A 25,463-nucleotide genomic window follows, 5' to 3' on the forward strand; every position below is an offset into this window, starting at 1 on the left:
CTAAGCACCTGTTTTTTTTTATTAAGTTATTATCGATATACACTCTTATGAAGGTTTCACATGAAAAAAGAATGTAGTTACTACATTTACCCATATTATCAAGTCCCCACCCATACCCCAATGCAGGCACTGTCCATCAGTGCAGCAAGATGCCAGAGATCCACTATGTGCCTTCTCTGTAAGCACCTGTTATATGCCAGGCTCTAAACAGTAGGAGAATAGCAGTCACAGAGCTATGTTCTGCTCTGTGGTGGGGGGATGTGGGTAGATAATCAATTTATAATCAAGCAAATAAGTGCAGGCTCAGTTGTGAAAGTAGCTCTGGAGAGAAAGAAACAGGGAGTGGGGAATGGGGGGAGCAGGGCCAGGAAATAAGTGATAAGGCTTCGTGATAAGGTGGCAGGAGCAACTAGGAAGGAAGAAAGAGTGGGGAGGGCTCAAGGCAAGGCGGGACTGGCCAGGCTTGGCTTGTTTAAGGAGCAGTGGGGTGTCGCCTGTGGCTGGACCCCAGTAGTGAGGGATGGGTGGAAGAGGTGAAATTGGAGACAGCCGTGGGCCAGATCACGTAGGGCTTCTGGGGCCATTGTGTGGAAGGGCATCACAGGATCTTGAAACGGGAAGGATGTAATCTGATACATATTTTTAACTCAGGAAGAGATTAGAGGGTATCTGAGGTGCAAGTAAGGAGGCCAGTGGGAGATGGTCCAGGTGAGAGATGAGGGGGTTTCCTTGCATGTAGTCACATTGCTCTGACTGTAAATATCCTGAGGCAGATTCTCACGTATTCTGAAGTGAAAACTGGCCGGATTTGCGGAGGAGGAGGAGGGCCTGGGGGCTGAGGGAGTGGGACACCGCAGGGACAGAAAGAGGGCAGTCCGCAGCCCTGCAGCCCTTTCCTTTGTTTTCCTTCCCTTTGTTTTCCTTCCCCTCCCCGCCCCCCACCAAAGGGAGAGTGGAATTACCTTGTCCTGTGATTGCGAAGATGAAGCAAGTTTGGGGGGTGGAGGTGCAAATACTGGGAAATTAGTCTGGATCTGCTGAATTTGACATGCCAGTTAGATCTCCAAGTGGAGAGATTGCACAGTTGGATAAAGAAGTCTGGAGTGGGGGGAAGAGGTTAGGGTTAGAGAGTTAACTTTGGAAATAGAAGCCCAAGTTAACTGTAAAAAAGTCCTGTATATCCTAACAACACTACCCAGAAGACTAGTGAAGAAACAGACACACACACCTACTAGTCAGCAGTGTTTACTTTGTTCTCTGTAAGTCGTTCTGTCTCGTCATGGATTACTATTTGGCTTTTAGGCGCTTTTTTTTCCTTTCTTGAAAGTCTCATCTCTCATCCCTTTTGTGTGTCTTTTATGTTAGAATAATTCTGTGGTCATTGGAGTGCCTGGCTTGGTCTCAGGAACATGATGGTCATTATCATTTTGGCCTTTCCTCCCTATTTTCTTTGTCTCTGAGTGCAGTAACTTTCTCATCATTAAAACATTTGAGCTGAGTTGCTTGAATGCTTTCCAGTTTTGTGAAAACAGTAAGCAAGCTGCTTTATTGGTGAAGGTTGTGAGACTGGTTACTATGGACAAAGTAATCAGGCAGATGACAGTGATTCAGTCCATGCTCCCTATTGTTCTTTCCTCTTAGCATTTATAAACACTCTTTTCTTTGTTCTGAACAATTCCTGTGGATTGTTAAACCACTGCTTATTTCTCCCATCCCTCTATTAATATTTATATAAACTAGAAAACACATGAATCTGTTCTTTAAGGTTGTTTATGGTAAATCCCATTACATTTTTTAAAAAATTAATTGAAAACTCTTTTCCTAGCTGATTTTATTCTCCACTTTTGAAAATGTCAAATCCTCCCTTAATCACAGTTGACATTGTTTGGAGAAGCAGCACTGTTACAGAAGCAAGGAGGCCAGAGCTGAGGTCAGCCTGTCTTCCTCTGAGTGAGGTTTATTTGCTTCTTTCTCTAAAGAGAAGACGGGCATCAGCAGGAGCTGCTGGCAGTCTCTGGAGTAGGATACTGTGGCCCTTCCAGGTGCTGTGTTTATAGGGACAACTTGAAGAAAACTCCAACAAAGAGCCACTTCTCAATACTGCCAGAACCTGTCCCAGGGTAATTCACATTTAGAAGGGGGAAGCTAGAAACAAGTCTGTGGATATTCATTTTATTTGATGAATCAAAAGTTAGTCAAAAACTTATCAGTGTTTAGAAAAAACTCTAAATGTGAACCCAGACTTTTTGGCACATTTATCTTACCTTCTACCTTTGACGGAGAGAGTGATCATAGTCTCTTAGACAACTTGCTTATAATGGCCTGGGGCCTAAGAGCATTAGTTAATCCCTGAGGAATGGTATGTGGTTGTCAGAGAAATGGGGGCTTCATTGACTTGTCTTTTCTCCCCTCCCTCTTACCTATCTCCTGGAGAAACAGGACTGCAGGCACAGCCCACAACAAGCTGTGGTACGCCTCTCTGGCCCTGGTGACACTCATCATGTACTCCGTTGCCACTGGAGGCTTGATTTTGATGGCAGTGTTTTATACACAGAACAATGGCTGCCTGGAAAACAAAATTCTCCTAGGGATAAATGGAGGCTTATGCCTGCTTATTTCAGTGGTAGCCATCTCTCCCTGTGTCCAGAATCGTAAGTGCAGTTTTTTCCATTCTAGTTTATTCATATTTTTTTATTTTTAAAAGTGTTTTTGAGCAAACCCAGTGTTTTTGTTTGTTTTGCTTTTAGATTATGGTCAACCCTTAACGTACTGTGAATGGGTCAGGAATAGGAAGGGTGGGACTCTTAAGTCTTTTCATACCACACTCTTGAGCTAAATGTGATAGGCAAGCATGCCTCATGTCAAGAAAGATCTGGGTATAAGGAAGGCAACAAATAGGGAAATAGGTATGGCCACTATTATATAAAGTACCACAAGGACCTTTTAAGTGGAAAATGCCCTGAGTGTATATTAAGCTCTTCCCTGTAATCTCTGTTTAAAACTTGAATGAGAAACCTCCGGAAGGAACTGTTTCTGGGCTCATCTTTCACTCAAGGCCTGTGGACCAGAGTCAGGGATAGTGTGGTACAGGAGTCAGGAAACAGGAAATCCAGTCTGGGCTCAGCAGGCAGCTGGCCCCATAAGCTAACCTTCCTCAAACCCAAGTGCTTTCTCAGCAAAGCCAGCAGAGTGTGAGCCTGACCTGTCATGTTGTTTCAAAGCCAGAGGGAAGAGAAAATGGGATTTGAAAGTGCTTTAGAAAGTATAGGTGTGAGTTGTTATTTATAAACAAACTTCTGATATCTTAAGCCAACATGCAGTCTTTGGTTATAAGGAGAAATGTCCTTGCTGTAATGTTCATATAGATATCCTACTATATGAGTGATGAAAGTATACGTGACATTCATGTTCTAGATAGGAAAATGAATATATGCTTATACTTATGGCCACTTGAATTCTTCCTAAAATAGTGATTTAAAAGGCAACTAGTATTGAATAATTTAAGGTTTTCTCAGCATTGAAAATTTCAAGTTCATTATTGAAATTGAGCATATTATTCTCCTAATCCTTTTATTGATTAGTTAAGAATTTCCTAAAACATTAGTATTCAGATTAAAATAGCCTTTGGGTTAAGGCCTACCTTTAAAAATAGTTATAATTTATATTTTGAAATACTTGGTTTAATGCCATTATTTGCTAAAGTCTTATTCCCATGCCGCCAAAGGGCAAAATTATAAAAGGACCTGTTTCTGTACCTTTACTGGTTATTATAATTTAATAATTATATTTATGGAAACCATTTTAATCAGAGGGAAGACTGGGTGAAACTAAATCCTTTTCTGTCAGCAGGTGGTTAAAAATTTCACCAAAAAAGATAATCGCATTTATCACATCCTGGTTATTCTCAAGGACCCAAACACTTTGATTTAAATATTGTAATACTAAAGCCCTTCTTCCTCATGAATCCTGAGTCCCATTGCCTTCCTCTTTAGCCTGCACCAGCTCTGGCATTCCCAAAGGGTTTTGTCCATTGACAGATAAGAGCTTTTTTCTACTGTCATGGACGTGTCTCATGAACTTGCAGAATCCAGAACCTACACCCTGTGAAATCTATCATTTACCCCACTTAGCTATGTAGTATCACAAATAAGACAATAAATAGGGAAATAAGACATTTCCTTCTGAGGTCTTGGACTTAAGAACTAGTGTTGATGAACTTCAGGAAGATGAGGCAGTATGTTTAAGTAAGTAGTATGTTTAAGTTGTAGTTATTAATGAAATAAGGTGCTAGTAGATAACTTGGCAGAACCTGTATCTCTAAAATACAGATGTAGGCTCAGCACTTAACCCCCTCCTAAAAAGATAAAAATTTCTTTTCAGTGTTATCTGAAAAACACATTATATACCTCTTCTTCCCTTTAAAGATGGGGGTTCAAGTTTGAGGAATATTTGGGAGGGAGGACACCTATTTTTTTAGGCATGTGCTTTCTTACTGTTGAAATTTAAAACCCTGTCTTACAATGTGTCTCTTGTCGTTTTCCAGGGCAGCCACACTCTGGGTTGCTGCAGTCAGGTCTCATAAGCTGCTATGTGACCTATCTCACTTTCTCAGCTCTGTCCAGCAAACCTGTAGAAGTGGGTAAGCTGACCTTCCTTATTAGGGAGCATATGTTTGCAGTATGAATAGTCTCATTTGTGGAGGAAGGAATATGTCTCTCTTAGCTATTATTTAAATGTCAGGAATGCCATAAATCAAAATAGAGGCATGACCTAGATATTTTCAGTAAATAAAGTCCCGAGTGTGGTATGTGAAAATGAAAATTCTCTCTTTTGATTCTTCCTGCTGTATAGGAAAGATGTGAACAAAGCGAGGCTGTTTAGTTTCTTTTTAGGTCTAATCTACATTATCCTGCTCTGTGTTTTAAAGGAACATGGGTGTTTTGTTTTTATTTTGGGGTTTTTTTTAGTTATTAATTTACTTTTCTTCAGGCAGTTGTTTCTCTGACTATAACAGAGAGCAAGGAAAGAACATGGGTGGGGGGAGCAGGGGACAGCACCTGAGGCCAGCTTTACCATTGGCTGGCTATGAGACCTTGAGTCGCTCATCTTAAATAATGTTTATTTATGGAGACAACAGAATATTCATAAGCTTTGGAGTCAGACTACTTAGGTTTATAGGCTGGTTCTGCCACTTAAGTATTTGTACAGTTATTTACCTTTCTCTTCCTAGACACTGCCTCTTTAAAATAAGATTTTAATAAAGTAATTAAATAGGATTTCTATTTTTATAGAGTGGCTTTTAAGAATTCAGTGAGTATGTGTGTCCATATATATACTTGTCGTTCCTGGCACATAGTAGGAGCTATATGAGTTGGCTAGTATTATTATGTAGAGTAGCTGCGATGATTATTTGAGAACAATAAAAACACTGTTATAAGGTGTTATTATATGAGCCACTGAGCCTTGCCAGTAAAAGACCAACTTTTCTTAGTTTGATTTCCAAATTTGTTGTATTTCATCATCTTTATCATTTTGATGATACATAAATGTGTATATAAATGTGTGTATGCCTGGATACATTGATCTTATATAAATAAGTTAAATAAAGGTATTCTCTTTTCTCTCAAATAGAAAATTGAAGTTGTTTTCCTTTTTTAAATATAGAAATCAAATGCAAAGATAATTTTGAAAGTTGTAGCATATACATATACTATGTATGGGTCTTGTCTTTATTGCTACATATAGTGCGAATGATATAATTGTAGGTCTTACTAAGTGTAGTCTATCCCTGGATTTAACTTTTTTTTAAGCTCTAAGTTTTTAAGTGTAGTCTCTTAATATAGTAATGTTTGGTGTTTACTTAATGAGATCTTTTTAGTGGCAGGTATCACTTAACAGAAAAAAAACCTGTATTTAGAAGAACTTTAAATAGAAAAGTTCATATTTTGAACAGGTTTTTAAAAAACATTTTTCATTGCCTAAGACTGAAGATTCCTTAAGCCACAGTATGCACAGCTATTTTTACTGTTTCAAGTGTGAGTACCAATAATAATTTTATTCTACCTTCAAGTATGTGCATGTGTTTTTATTTTTAAATGGTTTTTAGACTTTATGTGTATGTTCCTTATTTTTGGCAGTCAGATCTAAGTTGGGTATTTAAAATTGACGATTCCCTATTAGATGAAAAGTAAATTGCCACTAATGGAGTCTTTGTTATATAGCCTCTCAAATTTTAAAAAAAATCGACAGCATCTCAGGATGTTCCAAGGTTACAGATTATTTTCCCCCCTACCTTTGCATAGGTAATTTTATTCTCTCCTGTGGGTGTCACTAGTGCCCATAAATGGTAATTTGACACATTTGGAAAGCACATACCTGAATATTGTCACATTTCTTTACATTACGGTTCAACAACTATTAACCAGTTATGTCTGGTAAATATAATGAACAAAATGATATCAATATGTATACCATTTCCTTGTAAACAAGACTTTTGTACACACTAGTAACAAATGGAATTAATACATATGACAATATCAATGAGGAAGTACCTTCTCTTTAAATAAGCTATTCTATTTATAAGTAATGATTTTTTTTTTAGTACATATTTACAGACCTAATAAATAAAAATAAACAAGACATATATTTTCCTCCAAAAAGAAACTGTTGAGAAATGGGCTTCTATGGAAGAACTTTGCTGGAAAAAGGTGTAAGAAACAAGCACAGAATAATAAGTCACAGCCATCCTATTACAGTAAAATGACTTCTCATCTGGGTGAAAGCTGTTGGCCAGATGGCTGTTTCACAACAGGCCTTTCTAACTTGACTGCAATTACTCTGTCTTTTCTTTCTAAGTTCTAGATGAACATGGGAAGAACGTTACCATCTGTGTGCCTGACTTTGGTCAAGACCTGTACAGAGACAAAAACTTGGTTACTGGCCTGGGCACCACTCTCTTGTTTGTGTGCATCTTATATTCATGGTAAGTCTTAGGAGTTACTTGAAGCCACTTCGCAAACTTTAAAAGTAAAGGAGAATAGGAAAGTTTGAAACATGGCGGACGATGTAGACCAGCAACAAACTACCAACACCGTAGAAGAGCCCCTGAATATCATTAGGCTCAGCCTGGATGAGCGAATTTATGTGAAAATGAGAAATGACAGGGAACTTCAAGGCAGATTACATGCTTATGATCAACATTTAAATATGATATTGGGCAATGTGGAAGAAACTGTGAAATTGATGAAGAAACATATGAAGAGATATATATATCTACAAAACGGAATATTCTGGTGCTCTTTGTCCGGGGAGATGGTGTTGTACTAGTTGCCCCTCCATTGAGAGTTGGCTGAAACAAAGAATTTGCCCTGTGTGGAATATAGGACACTTTGTATGATTACCTCTTTAAATGTAGAAGATACTCAAAAAGAGAAACCTTCATAAATTTTGATGCTAAGAAATGACCAAGGATTCCTCCACTCCTGAAAGGAGTTGATTTGCATATAGCTCACAAATTCTTAAGATAAATGATTTTTTTATTTTTCTCCAACCCTTTCAATAAATGTGATCGACAAGATGTAAAAAAAAAAAAAAAGTACAGGAGAATAATTTAAATAAGTTGCAGCAGCTGTAAGGCAGCAGAACAAATACTATCTGTGGAAGAAGGAAACTAGCCTGAAGTAACAAGGTAGTATTACAGCATGAAATCTAGATGTTTGGACTTCACTTGACTTACTTGTATTTACTTGGGCTAAAAGAAAGAAATATATGGTATGCTATAAACCCCTGAAAAGATGGTTGAATATTAGTTGCTAAAGCATTTTGGGAGGGCAAGAGAGTGTAAAGTGAGGAAGAGATGGTATGTGCAGAGTGTTTTGGCACCTTTCTAGTCCAAGGGAAACAACATTTGTTCTGCTGTTGATGGAAAGAGTACAAAGCATTACATACACAGTCATTTCATGCTTGGTCCAGGAAAGACAGGAAATGTCTCTCTTCTTTTATGCTAAGACCCACAATGCTCGTGAAGAGGCAAGGCAGCTCCTCCAGAAGTAGGTGTGGCTTATAAACAGGCCGAATTTCAGATGCTTATGGTGGGGTTTATGTTACCTTTAAAATGTTTAAAGGACTGTCTGAGGGAGAAAAGTAAAGGATAGGAATGTTTCCATGTTCTGGGTAAATATTTCACTGATAATTAAGCTTCCCTTTGACAGTTACCTTTTCACGGTCAGATTTTACTTCTGTGTTTTACATCTTGTTTGTTAGGTTTCAGCATATACAGATTTCAATCTGTCATAGGTGTGTTATAATCTTCCTTTGGCTGAAACAAAACAATCCTGGTGGGAATCGCTCGCATAAATATCTTTCTGAGCACACTGGCATTTTCTCTTAGTTTCTTACACCCTGCTACTGCTAGAAACAGACCAACAGACAGACATTTTAGAGATGGGAGAACTGAGTTTTATAAAACACTTGTTCAGGGTCATGCATCAAGCCTTAAAATGCTTGCTAATGTTGCAGGTGGTTGTTACCACAAAGGTTGTAAAACAGTGGCTCTCAGTTTGTCTTTGACATAGGCAAAGATTTCTTTTTGTAGCCTAAGGGACCACGGTGACCATTTTTTTCTTTTGTGTCAATTCCATAATTGTCCACTGAGTTCCTACCATAGACAAAACAGTGGCTGGGATTCAGGCCTAAGCTGGTGAATGTTTTCAGGAACACCATAAAGCCCGCCAACGCACACCACCGCCCCCCACTCCATTTTGAATCCTGAGCCTCAGCTTTTCCTTCCTGAACCTGTTATTGTTGGGCTTTGGGGAGAAATGGTGACAATGTGGCTACTTTCATGATTTGTCACCAAGTTTTTTCTGTATTGACACATAAAAAATACTGGTAAATCAAGTGAGGGAGAATGTAGGTTACTAAACTGCAAATATAGAATATTCCATTTTTAAAAATAAAATAGAGTTGTATTTACATATATAGAAAAAATGCTGGCAGAAGATAAATAATCCAAACTTGTAACAGTAGTAGTATTGGGGATAACTTAATTTTTTCTTTTATTCTTCTGGGGTTTTTCTGTGTTTTTTTTCTGGAAGCAGTTTATTGTTTCTTACAGTGAGCTAGCATTTCTTTTTTTTTGTATTAGAAGAAAAATTACAAAGGTAGTTGACAGAATAAAATGGTACGTTTTTGTGGGTTGCTGAATGTGTAATCACACGTGAAGAAAAAGTGTGCCCCTTAAATAAAATAGGACCGGAATTTGCTATAAATCCATCAGTGGAAAATATGGCAAAAATTCTCCTTAGTGCGTTGATGGAATTGCCATAAATGGTGTTATTTTACAGCATGGAATTTTCACCCTATCAGATTTTCACTGCCACTCTGGAGGGAGAGATGATAAATAAAACATCACCTCTTTTGAAATTTAGAGGCACCAGAGTGGAAGCTGGTATGGTCTGATATTCCCAAAAGATAACAATTTTCAAAGCTGACAGCTGCTACTTAAAATCTCTCTAAGTGCCAATAACAATCACTGTTGAATGCTAGTAATTAAACTGCAAAACCTTAGTGCTTGATGGCATGAGGAGACTGGAAACAGCAGCCACACCAAGCGGAGATAGAGGGTAACCAGGTAGCTCCAGGGGTGTTTGTGTAATACGTGGTACACAATACCTGGTGTTGCCGGTCAGATTCCTTGCAGGTGTCAGTGAAACGCATGCCTAGGGTCTGGGTAGTTAATGTTTGCTGTAATTAGCCTCTGCACTCCAGGCAGAGGCAACATCAAGAACTTTATAACCACTCTCAGAGCTACCAGGGAAGTGAGTTCAGGTCAGGTAGGGTCTTGAGAAAAGGAAATGCTGCTGGAGTGGGAGGCAGCCTGGTTAGGAGGTTTTCAGTTCTCGACTTCCTAGAGTCACTGTTTCTGCCCAGACCTAGAAGAATAAAAGGCTGGAAGACAATACAAAGAGAGGCTGCGTTGCCTGGGTGGAAACTGCCATTTGAAGCAATATCTAAAATTCTTGATAGAAATTATAAGAAGCCAGAAGTCTGGGTAGTGTGTACTTTAAAGAGAAGAAATCACCCATTTTCAATGAAAGTCCAAGATTGTAGTTCACCTTTCTATAAGTTCATGGACGGCTCACTGCACTGTCCTCTCGCCCATCTGGGATTGCCTCTGCTCTCCCCAGTGCCTGTCCCCATGCTTCTATCATGATGACCTCCATCCCTAGTGTTTGTTTCTCTGTCCCAAGTCCTGCTTTTGAGGTATTCACCATGAGGGTGTTTTAGTCTTTGCTGCCTTAACATGGAAGAAAGACTGACAAAAACCATTCCTTAGCTTTCCCACTGAGGCCACCTTTTTTCCAGAGGCCCCTGTTGACTAAGGCATTATTACTGTGATGAAGTGTCACTGTTTAGACCCCACACAGTTCCCCAATGGCTCTTTCTGTAGGTAGACCTTCCCACACTCCCTTAGGCCTGGATCCTTCTTGTAATACGCCCTGGCCTCCCCCAGCTATTCCTTAATTCCCTCCTTGCTCTCTAGATTTTGATTGAAATTGTTATTCTGTTGGCTTCAAGTTCAAACTGTCAGATTAAACAGGATTCCGGAGTCAATTAAGTTCAATTCTCTTACCGTACATAAAAGGAAACTGAGGCATGGAGCCCATTCCTGTACTTGTCCACCCCCGACTCCAGGAGACCTTCCCTTGCGTTTCCTTTGCTGGAGTGTTGGGAGAGACAGAGTCATAGCCTTTTTGTCTTCCTGAGATGACTTGTGTTAAGGTCCTTCACTGAGGTAGAGAGATAAATTGGGTTAACTTGCATAATTTTATTACAAGGAGGCATTTGTGCTGTAAAATGTTCTCTGGCTATTTCCATTTTAGCAATGATTAAAGGAAAAAATAATCATTATTTAAACTTTCTAGGCATTTGAATATAAAGTTGGAAAATTAAGAACCTTTATTAAGTGTCAAACAACTTTCAAGTTCAAAATGGGACATTTACAGCAATATGGTAAACCATGTCGAAATAGGTTCAAAGTTGGTAAGATGTCATTGTAGACAAGATTGACATAAACTGAGAAGAGCTGGCAAGTCAAGGGGAAGGGTATCTTTTCTTCTGGTATTTATTTAAGAAAAGAGGAGTTGGGGGATATCTTAATTTTGGGAATCCTGCCTCTCCCTAACCTGCCAGCTAGAAATCTCCATGGCTGTACTTCGGGGAGATGTTGGACTCTCCCCACCAGTTCACAAAGGAGTCTGGTCTCCTTTGGGAGCCACGAATTACCAAATAATTATATGGCGCAGTGGAAACATAATTGAACTTCATCACACAAAGGCTGGGAATAGTCATGGGATCTCTCAAGGGCCCTGTTAAGATTGCCAGGGCACAGTCTATGGTCTCCAATAGGAAAAGCTAGTGGGACGTTTTCTTTAGAGATTTCCTGTGATCCAGGGAGTTTGGCCAGTTCCAAAAGCAACTGAAGCAGGTGTGGAGGGGCACCTATGTTGTGAATCATTCTGCCAAAATGAAAGAGGTTCTGGATAAGGCAGTGATTAGGGCAGGAGCAAGGTTGGGTTAGAGGGAGGCATTTTTTTGTTATCACAATGATGGCAAAGCACACTGGCATTTTGTGAATAGATGCTAAAGATATAAACATGTTGTGGAGCATTACACCTTCTCTGTACAGTAAATATTGTCCCAACCAAAGGCTTTCAGTCTGCCTCCACTTCCCCAGGAAGTAGTGGGACAGAGTTGTTCATACCCTAGCCCTGGAAGGGCAGAAGTAATGGATAACCTGGGATTGATGTGCAGTAACTTGTCCTATGCTGACCAAACAGATGGGGCTTGGTAATAGCAAGAACGCAGACAATAAGAATTTCCTAAGCTTTTAAAGAATGTGTAAAAGTAATTATTTTGTCAATAACTCCAAGGATAATGTTCTGCGAGTAAAACAAAAAGAAATTGACAGCAAACCATTCTTTGGGGTGAAAGGGTTTATTACCCGGCTTGTTCTCCTGGCGGTAGGTCGAGCAGTCGCATCTCTGCCTCCACCTATGCTTTCCTCAGGAGTTCGTCTTTTTCTTTGATGGCCTTTTCCCTCCTTCAGAGCACCTGGCAGTGCTGCCATCTCGTTCTGTAAGGAATCTTTTACCTCTTCAATGGCACCTTGCTGCCGGCGTTCTCGTGCCGCCTCCTCTTGCATCAATGACATTTCCCTCCTCAGGGAACCCACAGAAGTTTGCAGCTCGCATTCTTGTGCCGCCATTTCTAGGGTCTTTTTCAGGACCATGTCCTTCTCTTCTGTAGACCTTTTTAATACTGTGAGAAGCAGCCAATCCACAGTCCCCGTTGCCTCACGGGCACTCTGTCTCTCAAAAGACCTACTTACTATACCACAGGCCACACCTACTGCTTCAGGTGTCACCTCCACCTGCCTCCAGTCCTGGGGTGGGGCCCAGCCCTCCAGGAAGCAAGCCCCCTCAGACCACATACCCACTGGGGGACATTCTACTGTCTCCCCATTCACAGGGCAGCCCGCTGAAGCACCCCTCCCATAAGGGCAGCCTGTCTTTTTCCTTGGTCAATAATGAACCCTGCTGACTTTCGCCAGTTTCTTCTTTTTATCCCTCATTGAGCCTTTGCCTCAGACCATTATTTTACATTCTGTTTCTGCTTCAAGCTGTTTAGCAATAAGTAGGTTCAAGGATTCTCCCAACACAATTAAAATCATGACTGAATAAAGAGCTTATTTTGTGGTAATCTGCTTGTAGAAGTCACATGTCACTAATGATGAGCTGCATATTGGTATTTTGGGAAGTAAGAACAAAACATTTAGGGCTCTCTGATGATGGAAGTGAAGTGGCAAAGGTGCCAGAATCAAAAGGTTTTCTTCTCTGAAACGTTATTCCAAAGAATTTATAAGATGAAATCTTTAATCTAACCCTTTTAAAGAATGAATATCAGCACTGAGATGAAAGTTCCACATACTGATCTCTCCTAAAATTAAAAGCTACATTTTCCTCTATGGAAAGTATATACTATATTAAATCATAATTTACATGCACAAAATATAGCACACTGTTAAATGCAGGAGCAAGGTGATGTTTCGTGAGTGCACAGTTATCAGGAAGTGATTCCATCATTCCTCTGACCAGGTGCAAAGTCAGGAAGTGGGAGTGGAGGGGGCCTCGATTAGCACCCATCTGTTCACAGCAGAAAGGAAAGGGCTGTTCCTGGACCTGAGTGGGTCCTAAAAGAAGGAGTGGTCCACCTGGATCCCAGAGGACCTTTCGTTGTTCGTTTGTGTCTCAGATCTCTTCTCTCCTTGGGAAAGAGGAAGAGAATGAGCAGAGAAGGCAGTGCTGACTCCTGGGGCTGGTTTAGTTGACATGATCTGCTAATTGCTACTTTCCCGCCAGGCACACCCTCAGCTTTCCCGCCAGGCAGGTCAGGCTGACACATAAGATGCCTGAAGGCAGGGACTGTTGTCTTCTCCACTGAGTCCCCAGTGCTTGGAATAGGGCCTGGTACTTGGACAACCCTTTAATAAATATTTGCTAAATGAATTTATACCATTAGCTAGACTCTTAAGTATATATTTCTATTTGCTTAAAATGTTCCATTTTTCCCCCCTAGGAAAAATAAATACCTTTGTTAGCCCTGTAAGCCAAATTACCTCTATAGGTATGGCGAAAGCAGATGGAAGAATTTTTTTATCACACTGAACACCTACTCTGTGTTGAGTTTCCTAACAGAAAACCTTGTTCTGCCTTAGGCTGATCATCATAGTAAATAACTGTGACCTTTGCTTTCCATGCCCTTGCCTATTATTGCCATCTCTGGGTTCTTCATTGCTTTTGATCCCTTCTAAGTGAGACTAGTCAAAGGGAGGGAAAAGATAAAAGAGAAATTAGAAAATCATTTTGCATTTGAGGGAGAAGAGGCGAAAAACAAGCTATAGGACCAAAAGACATCTTACTTCTTTACTACAAACTTTTTTTTGCGTAAAATGATGTAAAGCAATCCGTGAAAAACAATGTCAACTACAGAATCACTGAGCCAGTTCGTCAGATATTAAAAGACACTGCTTTGAAGATGTGATACATATACACAATGGAATACTATTCAGCCATAAGAAAAAAAACAAATCCTACCATTTGCAACAACATGGATTGAGCTAGAGGGGATTATGCTCAGTGAAATAAGTCAGGCAGAGAAAGACAAATACCAAATGATTTCCCTCATTTGTGGAGTATAACAACGAAGCAAAACTGAGGAAACAAAATAGTAGTAGACTCAGACTCCAAGAAGGGACTAGCAGTTACTAAAGGGGAGGGGTGGGGAGGGAGGGAGAAGGGGATTGTAGGGTATTATGATTAGTGTACCTGGTATGTGTGGGGATCATGGGGCAGACAGTGTAGCACAGAGAAGGCAAGTAGTGACTGGGGCATCTTCTACACTGATGGACAGTGACTGCAGTGGATGGTGGGGGGGGCTCGGTAATAAGGGTGAATGTAGTAACCACATTGTTTTTCCTGTGAAACCTTCATAAGCTTGTATATCAATGATACCTTAATAAAAAAAATTTTTTTTAAATAAAAGAGACTGCTTTTCATTAAAGCAGCCAGAACTGTAGGCTATTGTGAGGCCCTCCTGGAGCATTGGCGAGGTGGCTCTGCCCCTCCTTTGATGGGCTAGAACACTTTAATGTGCTCCGCTGACCTCTTTGTGTTTTTCTTAGTTTGACATCGACGACAAGGTCAAGTTCTGATGCTCTGCAGGGACGATATGCAGCTCCTGAACTGGAAGTAAGTTCATTTCCCTTTCTTGTGCTGCTTTAGCTCATAAGACTCATTTTTCAGGAAGCCTTTTTATGTTTATTTGCATCTTTATTGATCTGCATTCCATGATCTCATTTTTCTCCTCAGAAAAGAATACAATTTTTGTGCAGAAAAATTAATTTCCTGTTTATACAATGGAATTAAAATGAATCCTTGATTTTCCTACAACAAAACTGGCCTCGTGTGGTAGCCTACTGCCCACCTCCCACCAGAGGCTGGGGTAGCTTTGTCAGGCAGCTCTCTGCTCTTTTCCTCTGTGTGTGGTTCCATTTTATACCTGTCTATACTCTCCATGCATAGCATGACCATGAAATTATGTATAGCTGTTCTGAAGAATGAGAGAGAGAGGTGGAGATGGTAAGGTCCATGCATCTGCTCTGTGCTGTAGTGCTGAACAGTATCTCTGTTCACTTATTTAACTGCATCGGCTCTATCACGTGGGCATTTCACTGAGTAATTTGTGAATAGTAGGTATCCAAAGAATCAGGGTGGTCAGCAGATGCCTGCCAATCAGCAGAAATTTTCTTACTTGTGCAAGTCGTCTCCTGGGACCCTCAGTGGAACATCCACCAAGGTCAGAAAGGTCTAATCAGATGGAGGCTACAAGGAAAAGACTCAGCCCTGATCCCAAGAATGGAAAGAACAGGAGATTCCAGGGGTGGCTAAGACTTAGAGTCCTTGTTACACCCCACGCACTGTTGAAAGCGCCACATCTATGATTTCATTTAATCCCTGTAAAAACTCAATGAAGGATTTACCACCATTTTAGAAAGGGGAAAAACAGATAAGTTATTTATTAACCTTTTATTTGCCAGCATATAAACTGTGCACCCTGGCTCTAGAGTCTGTGTTTTTAACCACCACTGCCTAATTCTCAGCTGCTGTCTCCTGACCCTGATGCTGAACCTGGTGTCCAGCCCCTGGCTGCCTTCTGATTGCTTGCCATGGATGGAGGAGCCTTGGTGTCTGTCCAGAAATGGGCACTTTGCTCTGCAGCTACATCCCTGGGGATGGACTCTCCTGCCCTGACCTGAAGATAGTGAACCATTATGAAGGGTTGTCAGTGGGCCAGCATCATTTGCCAGCTCTTTCTGTGACTTCAAAAAGGAGGAAACTGTGCTGAGTTTGAATAGTTTACTGCCTGTTATGCAGAACAAAATGGTCTCTTAAAGGCAGGCATTTGTTCTCTCTACTGACTGCGTGGCTACCTGCTGAGGTTGGACCTTTAGGAAGCCTTATGGCTTCAATATCTCTTTTGTGTGCAGAGTTAAAGCTCAAAGAACAGCAAGTCTTCTGAGTTAGATTTAAGAGAGAATGTTTTTCTTTTCCTTCTAAACTGGAGAGCATGCAGGATGTTGATCTACTCTTCGCATCACATTTCACAGGATATACCTTTGAAAAAGAGTTAGTAGTTTTTGTGGTAACTTAAGCTTCAAAAGAACTAAGACCCCAGCATACCATGTTTGGCCCCACTGAATGAATCAGGGAATCTGTGTCACTTGATCCAAGATTCCGTCGAGGCTAAAGTTCCTTGATGCAGGAGGAAAATAAAGGCTTGTGAGTAGGCCATTCTGGATCTCTTTGTGTTACTGTTTCTAATCTTGTCTCTACCATCTCCTAGGTATCACATACTACTTATTACCTCTTGTGAATTGTGAACCATTCCTGCATTCGTGTGCCAGCTCTATCACTAAGCTGATGTGTGACTTCAGGCCAGTTATTTAGCCTGCCTGACCTCAGTTTCCGTAACTAAATAGAATAATAATCCCAGCCTTTGAGGCTGAAGAGGTTTTAATGAAGTAGCGAGTAAAGGACCAGAATGGAGCTCTGTTAGAGTGGGAATCTTGTCTTGTTCACTTGATGTTTCAGGTTGAGTTTTCCAGAAGCAGCCATCGAAGCAGAGATTGATGTACAGGGTATTTATTGGGGATCATGGAAGTAAGGAAGGAGAAGAGGCAGTTAGCAGAGGATGTATCAAGTTGAAGGGCACTGTAGGTTGAACAAGCCTCTGCCAACCCCACAGGTGCTCCAGAGCAGATAGGACCCATCGGAGCTGTCCCCCAGGGGCCAGTGGCTGCGCCTTTACCCCCCTGCAGTGGTCAGTTGTCATGTGTGGTTTGCCCAGGAAGGGCTTGCTCTAGGGCAGGGTGACTACAGCTGAGGCAAAGCCTTGGGAGCTGCTGTCTTGAAACTGCTCACAGCACTTGAAGCACCTAGTTAGCACTAAGTGAGCACCTTTGAAAGGGATCTGGGTGGCTCATCTCCATTTCTGTTGTATTTCCTTTCGTCAGCACCAGGAGCATCTGGGAAGAAGAGTTGCTGAGTCAAAACCTTACAGACGGGATAAAATGTGCAGTGCAGGGCCTGGGGTGTAGTTCAAATGGGGTCAGCTGGGCCTTCAGTGCTTTACTGATGTGGAGGTAGGACAGCAGAAAGCAAGCCACCTGACTGTTGGTTTTGCTCTCCCAGGTTGCTCGGTGCTGTTTTTGCTTCGGCCCCAATGGAGAGGGTAAGTAAAGAACTTCCCTTCTGTGCATCCGTGTGGCCTGCAGACCTATAGCTCTATCTAGTCTGTAGGTGTCTGGGATTCAGACACAACTTGAATGATAGGGGAAATTTTTATTCTATAGCTGATTGACTGTTTATATGCTTTCCACATTCTTCCCAAAGGGTTACTGGGGTTTGTTTATATTGGTATTTTGGAAGGCAAGAATCAGTCCATATTTTGGCTCATATTTAAGTTAAATTATACAGTGAGATTTACAGAAGCAAGTACATTTTTTAAAGGAATGAAATTTAGAAAATTTATTTCCTTCAACTTGCTTATTTTTCTTGGATTGGATGATCCTGTGGGCTTGAAAACTCTTGCTCTGCTCTCTGACTTTCTTTAGAGCTTATAATGTAAGTGTTGTGTTTTTAAGAGCTCTCTTCTGCCATGTTAAAATAAAGGTGATATTAGGTAACTTATCCTGTTGAAGGTTCTGGGTGGAGTGGGGCTTTGGGGTTTGTGGCATAGGTGAAACTGCCTAAGGGTACAATTGGCTTTGCCATCTTTTCTGCTCAGCAGCCCCTGGGACTGAGATTAGTTTGAGTGAGGCTGAAACAGAAGTGTGTCTGTGTTCAGTCACTGAGCTCATGCTCACTTTGTGGTTCACAGACATTGAAGAGCAGCAGAACATGAAGGAGGGACCAAGGGTCATTTACGATGAGAAGAGAAGCACTGTCTATAGCTATTCCTATTTCCACTTCGTTTTCTTCTTGGCTTCCCTCTATGTGATGATGACTGTCACCAGCTGGTTCAAGTGAGTGTGGCCCATTGCCTAAGACATTTTAGAAGGGGCAGTCTTTTAAAAAATCAAGGTAAGACCTATTCTTTATGTGCTGAGACACAGATCAGATCTCCTGGAGTCAATTAAACCCCTGAGTCGCAGTATACTCACCTTTATGGAAAGAGTTCCAAGTTCCTAATAGCCCGTAAGCATGCTTTTAACCCTGGAAATGACCAGTGCCTACTGCTACTTTAAGACAATGGAAGGTTAACAGAACATACGCAGTGTTGAAGAGTACAATAGTAGTGGAGGAAGAACTTGGAATACTGAATCATCTGCTTTAAGACAGAAAACGTCATCTTTTCTACTGTGCATTGTATTGTCTTTCTTTTTTTTACAAAAGTTTGAAATGTTTTTAAAAACAAAATGACATGGAAGTATGAAAAGTAACAGTGACCCCCTATACCCCCACCCCCTAATCATTGTTAACAATATGGTAGGTATCCTTTCATTCCTTTTCTATGCATTTAACGAGCTTATGTAATTTTTTAGCATAAATTTGATTACACATATTTTCCCCTTTGAGGGTTTTTGTTTTTAACTTGGCAGTACATGATAGATCTGACTTTCCCTGTCACCACTTGGTCGTTTTGATTCTTTTTGGATTATTCTTTGATTTACCCAGAGTTTCTATTGGATTATAATTCGTCATAGCTTGGGACAGACATAGGATACACATTTAGGCTTTTTGTGCTTTTTTATTTGTTTGAATGTTTGGGTGGCTCCTAAGTGCCACACTGTTAGAGGTAGCAGGGCTGATATTCTAATGGAGAAGACAGGTCATGATCTAAATCAAATACACTGCACCAGAGAGTGATGACTTTAGGGAGAAAAATAAAAGGACAAGGAATAGGGAGAACCTGATGAGGTTTGGGAGGTGGGGTAGTGGTTTCAACTCAAGTGATAGGAAAGGCTTCACTGAGGAGATTGTTCCAGAACATCCACAGAAGAAAGGGGAGGAAGCTTCTAATGCTTCACAGTGATACTTTGAGAATCCCTGGAAAAACCTGGTGTGGGCAGTGACTGCATTGGGGTATGGGGGGGACTTGATAATATGGGTAAATGTAGTAACCACATTGTTTTTTCATATGAAACCTTCATAAGAGTGTATATCAACAATACCCTAATAAAAAATGAAAAATATAAACCTGTTGTAGGAAGCTTAAGAAAGAAAGGAGGGAGCTATAATCAATGAGGCAGAAAATAACAGATGATGTTAAGAATGCAGATAAACTGGAACCCTCTTACACTCCTGGCAAGAATGTAAATAGTGCAGTTGCTTTGGAAAACAGTTTGGTAGTTCCTCATAATGTTAAACGGAGTTATGATATGATCTAGCAATTCCGTTCCTAACTATATACCCAAGGTGGAGTGAGGAACACGCCTACATATGTCCACACAAAAACTGTACACAAATAATGATGATGCAAGTATTACTCATAATAGCCAAAAAAGTGGAAACAACCCAAATGTCCATCAGCTGATGGATGGATAAAGGAAATGTGCTATATCCATATGGTGGAATATTACCCAGCTATAAAAAGAATAAAGCAATGACACATGCTATATAGGGATGAACTTTGAAAATAGTATTTGCATAAAAAAGCCAGTCACAAGAAGCCACATGATTCTACTTATGTGAAATGTCCAGAATAGGCAAATCCATAGAGGCAGAAAGTAGATTACATACAAAGTACGTAGATTCATAAAAAGTGAATGCCAGGGGCTGGGAGGAGGCAGGGAAAGTAGGGCAGCAAAAGGGTGCAGGCTTCTTCCTGAGGTGACAGGAGTGTTCTGAAATTGATAGTGGTGGGGGTTAGACAGTCTGTGAACATAATAAAAGCCATTGAATTAAACACTTCAAATGGGTCTGGATTGAGTCAGGAAAAAAAGAAAGGTGGGGGAGGGCAGAAGTGGGGAGACACTTGGTGGAAGAGAGCTTCTCCTGCTCATTCTCTTCCTGCTCTAATCATGGGGTCTCTTGTTCCTGCAGCTATGAAAGTGCCAACATTGAAACCTTCTTCAGTGGGAGCTGGTCTATCTTCTGGGTCAAGATGACCTCCTGTTGGATTTGTGTGCTGTTGTACCTGTGGACACTGGTTGCTCCACTCTGCTGTCCCTCCCGGCAGTTCTCCGTGTGAGGATCTGAGCAGACCCCTTGGTTCAGCAGGCCTGGAGGCTGCACAGGGTGGCCTTTGAACAAGTGGCCCAGGGATCTGAGCAGTAATTGGTGCTTTGTGCAAAGCCAGCATCCCCTGGCTCACTTGAGTGGATCTGAAAAGGCTTTTTAATTCTGAAATTCAAAGAGCATACCAATTTATCTCAGAAGAATTGAAATTTTAATCAAACTGATCCTGAGAGATAATACATTTTATATGTGTCTTACCCCTAAGAACTGGAATAATAGGCTAGAATTTTCTGTCTGCATGTTTTTACCAAAACAGAGTTTGGGCATGCCATCTTAGCATAAAAACTTACCTTTTGTGGTCTGTTATTCTTACCCTTGGAATAGAAGAACACACCAAAATCATGAGCCCCCTCAGCCCCTGAGAGAGTGCAGGCTCCTCATCTTCAATGGGCTCTGTGGACAGCCCTCAGCCTGCAGGACCCCGCTCACAGTTCCTTGGTATTTATAGGGTACAGCAGGAAGCACCTGCTTTCTACTCTATCCTGTGCTATTTCCTCCTGGCCCCAAACATTTCCCTTAGAAGCTGTGGTGCTGGGAGTCACAGACTTCACTTTCTGCCCTTGCCCTTCCCAAAGGTCCCCTCACCCTTCCTGGGTTCGGCACCTTTGCAATGTGAAAAAGCACAATTTGCCATCCACCCGTGTGGTCCTCCACTGTATTATCACTACCTGTCTGACTGACTGCGATAATCATGACTCTTCTTTGTGGTATAATTCATATGATTATAGAATAGTATTCGTGTTGTGTCCTTTGCCTAAGCAGTGGAGGGCTATAGTTCTTACTTGTTTGTGTAGTAGATTATAATTAATACTTCAGGACCTTGCCTGAAAAGCTGCTTCTTGACTGAAGCCTGCTGCATCCTTCTTTCAGTTATTAAAGACAGCCAGTTTCTCTCCCACCTCGAGGCCTTCAAAATTATAAAAGCAGAAGGGCTTTTGTTTTCCAGATCTGTAATGTGACCACACTGCTGATGTCCGTTATGGTTTTTTGGAGTAGATTTGCGAGGTGAGGATTCCCAGCAGCTCTGAAACAGCGCTGACCAGATAAGGCCTATTATACAAGTTGTAAATATGGCCAAATAGTACTTGCAGGAGAAGGTGGGTGGTGGGGCTATTTAATTAAGCCATAAAAAATCATCCACAGAAACTTTCTAAATATATGTTGTAAACTGTAACATTCATAATAGATTTGACTTTAGGTGGCTGCCCAAGAAGATACCCATTTTCAGTGTTGAGGTTCTCTGTCAGGAAGAATTCTCTCAGTGGAAAGTCCATTAGAGCTCGCAGTGGACACAGTGGTGGGGATGCTCCTGTTTGTATTTCATGCAGGATGCAAAGAATCCTCCCTAGCTCCCTGGCAACGGTGGTGTGAGAATGAAAAGACCTGGCCCGCACTGTCTGTGCCCTACTGAATGGGTTGGGCAGAATTGGGTCCCACCTAAGCTGGGCTGCAGTGTGCCAAAATGCTGGTGTGGGGAGGTCAAATTCTTCATTCTTTCATTCTTGGAAGGACCCAAGAAAACAAAGGGAGGACGATAAATAAAATGGACGAATTCCTCTAGGAACTTGCCTTATTTATAACGTTTGTGATTCCTTTTAAAAGGCACTCACTCATTTTGTGTCTGCGTGAAAGCTTTTGTTTTGTAAACTTCATCAAATTGCTTTTTTGAGGCCAGGAGCTCTTGGAGCTCTGCAGTTGAAAGATCACTGGAGTCCCAGGATGAATAGCCGCCACTCAGCCTGTTCAGCCTGTGCGTGTGGGAGCCCTGCAGGTCAGCCAACTGGGTGAGGGGATGGGGATGTGTGGGCAGGGGCCCCTGCAGCGGCTGGAGTGGGGCCGGGGGCTCTGGATAAGCTGAGATTGGCTTTAGGAAAGACCCAAGGAGAGACCGATCAAGAGCCAGGATGGTATTAGTAACTAGCTTCATGTTTGGCCTCAGCAGCCAGCTGTGTGGCTTTTAGGACTGGACCCAGGTCAAGATCTAACCGACAAGGCTGTGTTCCATGGCTGCCCTTTGTTGGTGCCCTGCCCCTGTAGAACGAAGCTCAGGGAAGCATCCAGGAGATTGTTCATGCCAGTAGCAGGGCCCTCAGAGCCTCCATTTCAGCCCACCCAGTTTCCAAGCTGCGTAAGTCATAGTTTGGGGCCTTAAGTTCCTTTGTGGAATTTGGTCTGACATAAGAGGAAGAGTTACAGTCACTCATTTTTATTCTCAAAATTGAATCTGAATGATGGAAAGAGATGTGGTTATACTCTGAGGACTAAGGGCATATACATAAGTTGACTTCAATGATTATTATAATAAACAATACTCAGGTGATGAGTCAACTTTCACAGGTTTAAAGAACCTACATTTTTGTTCTATTGTGATTTAAGAAACTGGAAATATGGTGCCAACTGCTTTGAGTTGCTCTAATGACAGTGTTCCCATAATACATTGACGGATACCTTTGTTAAACAATAGTTTTGTGCTTCCTATAACTTTTCATACATGATTTAAAAAGTGCATTCCCAGAAGCTGCTGGTCAGACTCCTTAGCATGGAAGCTGAAGATTTTTTAAAACTGTGTGTATATTTCCCCTGTGCTTTTCATCTGATTTGGAAATTCCGCCCCACCACCCCCTTCATTTTCATGAGTAAAAACACTAAGGGCTTCTTTTGGGAGAACTGCCATATATACCTAGACGTGTCACCTGGCTGAAGCCCAGAGACTTTTCTATGAAAATCTTTCAGAAACCCTATTTTGTCCCTACTCCTGGGTTTAGTTTTCATAATACTGGTTAGTTTTGCTTTTGTCCTCAGAGTGTCTTGGGAGGTGGCTTGGAGGAATTGTTCGCCAGAGGTACTTGGAGCTCTTTTGTAGAGTAGTTGGACTGTGTGCAGGTGGGCTGGTGAAGCCCCTGGGACTTGAGGTTCTGGAGCCTGTCAGGAGTGGCCTGAAGGGGACTCCCACACCACATGGTTTATTTCCAGTTCCTCTGAGGTGCCTTCATTGCGGATGACCCCCGTGTACTGTTCATTCCCCATCCCCACCCACGTAGTCACCCTCTGCCTACTTAAGATTCCGTAAGTACTTAATTTTAGCCAGAAGTTTATCACTGCTGGTGCTTCATGTTACCCTGCAGAGGGTCCTGTATTTAACGGCCCTGGCATTTTCCTTTCTTGACGGCCTTTCTAAGTAGCATCTTGTTTTGGTGTATATTCACATCCTACTCCTCCTGTTAGAAACGAAAGAGGGTTTAACGTGCAGCTAAGAAAGTTGTGACCTTAGGCTAAGACCCTGCATATCCAGAAAGAACACTGGGCCCGTCTTAATCAGGGACAGGGCAGTAGCCACTTGGCTCATGGAATTCTCTGTAGGATAATAGCCTCCTTAGTTTGCTAATAGACTAATAACTCCCTATGGCTTTGTTCTTAAGGCCGCCATGTTTCCCACCATCTTTAATATGTTTGTAAAGCCTCAGACTTGAATCTAGTGTCACATTTCAGGCAGAGATAGGCTTTCTAATGTTGGACCGACCTACTTCACAGAACCAGAGAGCTGTTTACATAATCTTCTGAATTAAACATTTGTCTCTCTCCCTCTTTTTTCATCTTCCTAAGTAAACCATTTGCAGAGGCATTCTTTTTGAAAGGGGGAAATATTTGGCTTTTACCAAAGAGGTTTGTTTGTTTGTTTTAATCAAAATCCTTTCAAAAAAAGCTTAATTGGGGTAGGGTAGATTAAGAATGCGTATGTCCAAATCCAATTCTATAGGAGTTTAATCATATTTATATGAGCAAGATGGAGAGTTCTTTAATCCTTTGAAATGAAGGATCCTGGGAAATTCTCAGATAAAGAAAGTTTCCAGCAGATGTGTAATATATGTCTTGAGAGTTATTTATAAGAAATTTAAGAGAATTTTTTTCTTTTCCTTTATTAAAGATTTTAAGTTCTTTTTTACTTTGCAAAAAACTCTACAAAAGTTTTTTAGTCATAACTTTGTCAAATTTTTTAACTTTCCTGAAACGGTTAGCTATAGCCAAATTATATGGTTCTGTTTTGCTATATGAGAGTTTGAAAATGTAATGTGTGTAGTAAATCTACTGTTGGAAATTTATAATGGTCTTGAATATGGTTAGAGTTTTGATAACTTTTAAAATAGGTATTTTTTTCCCTTTAGTCATAAAGGCAACTGTGGGTTTATATTCATTTCTTGAATGCTAATTTTTCTATGAAGCATCTGAACTTGAGCAGTCTTTTTCCTATGTAGAACACTCAAAACTTGTTAACTCTGTACTTAATAAAATTTAAAATTAAAAGCTGTGTTGTTGTTTTTATTCCCTTCTGTTAAATGCGTTTATAATTGTAGTCCTCAAGGTGGTGCTTTCCAAAGATCTTGCCTTCAGGTGTTAATCAGCTCTTTCCTAAACTTTATTGAGTCTGTTTCGATTCTTGAGAATGAAAATACTGGTAAAAAAACAAAATTAAATAGTAAATTTGAATATTTGGCTTTATTAAGCAGTTCGTGAGTCAGGCAACATCCGCTCTAGCAAATAGAGAGATGCTTCCAGGAGTTGTACAAAGTGGAGGGTTTTTATAGGCAGGAGGGTGGAACAAGAAGCTACTAGCAAAAGAAAAGGGATTGTTTCAGGCCAGGACTGCAGAGAAGGGAATGGCAAGGTTTTTATCATTCAGATTACCTCACTAGTGCTGATCAGAAAAGTTCAGATGGTTAACACATCACATTCCTGGGATTAATTGAAACTAATTCTTGGTTTGCTGCCCTGGCTGGGGGCAATGACTCCACCTAGGGTGTGTTTTTCTTTTCACCACTGAAAGCCCGTGTGGCCCCAACCATCCGAACAGGCCTTAACCGTTCTTGAGCTAGTGACATGCACTGCCTTAAATAGGAGATGTAGAGGAAGTCTTTAAAGAAGGTACTACAGGTCATTTTTCAAGCATCTTTGTTTTCAAGATTTCATTGTTCTATGTCTTTTGCATTTCCTTTAAAGTTTAGAATTAACCTGTCAATTTCCTCAACTGACATGGCATTGAGTCTTTAGATCATTTGTGAACTGACATAGCATTTAATATCTGTATGGAATTTAATCTTAATTCTC

At 41.0% G+C, this 25,463-nt stretch overlaps 1 protein-coding gene and 1 pseudogene across 2 annotated transcripts in view; both read left to right on the plus strand.

Annotated features, from left to right (window-relative positions):
• The window catches only part of SERINC5 (serine incorporator 5), a 119,568-nt gene extending 94,902 nt beyond the window's left edge, over window positions 1–24,666 (plus strand). For both annotated transcript variants that reach the window (XM_036914168.2, XM_036914167.2), the window contains 7 exons: window positions 2,440–2,651; window positions 4,544–4,639; window positions 6,856–6,982; window positions 14,744–14,810; window positions 17,313–17,352; window positions 18,001–18,145; window positions 20,166–24,666. In XM_036914168.2, the coding sequence (XP_036770063.1) occupies window positions 2,440–2,651; window positions 4,544–4,639; window positions 6,856–6,982; window positions 14,744–14,810; window positions 17,313–17,352; window positions 18,001–18,145; window positions 20,166–20,313 (835 nt within the window). In that variant the 3' untranslated portion in view covers window positions 20,314–24,666. The remainder of the gene's footprint in view (window positions 1–2,439; window positions 2,652–4,543; window positions 4,640–6,855; window positions 6,983–14,743; window positions 14,811–17,312; window positions 17,353–18,000; window positions 18,146–20,165) is intronic.
• On the plus strand, window positions 6,989–8,594 carry LOC118926799 (U6 snRNA-associated Sm-like protein LSm3; annotated as a pseudogene).
• Window positions 24,667–25,463: the final 797 nt, after the last annotated feature.

This window comes from Manis pentadactyla, chromosome 2 (assembly GCF_030020395.1).
Source record: "Manis pentadactyla isolate mManPen7 chromosome 2, mManPen7.hap1, whole genome shotgun sequence".
In the NCBI taxonomy this organism is placed as follows: domain Eukaryota; kingdom Metazoa; phylum Chordata; class Mammalia; order Pholidota; family Manidae; genus Manis; species Manis pentadactyla.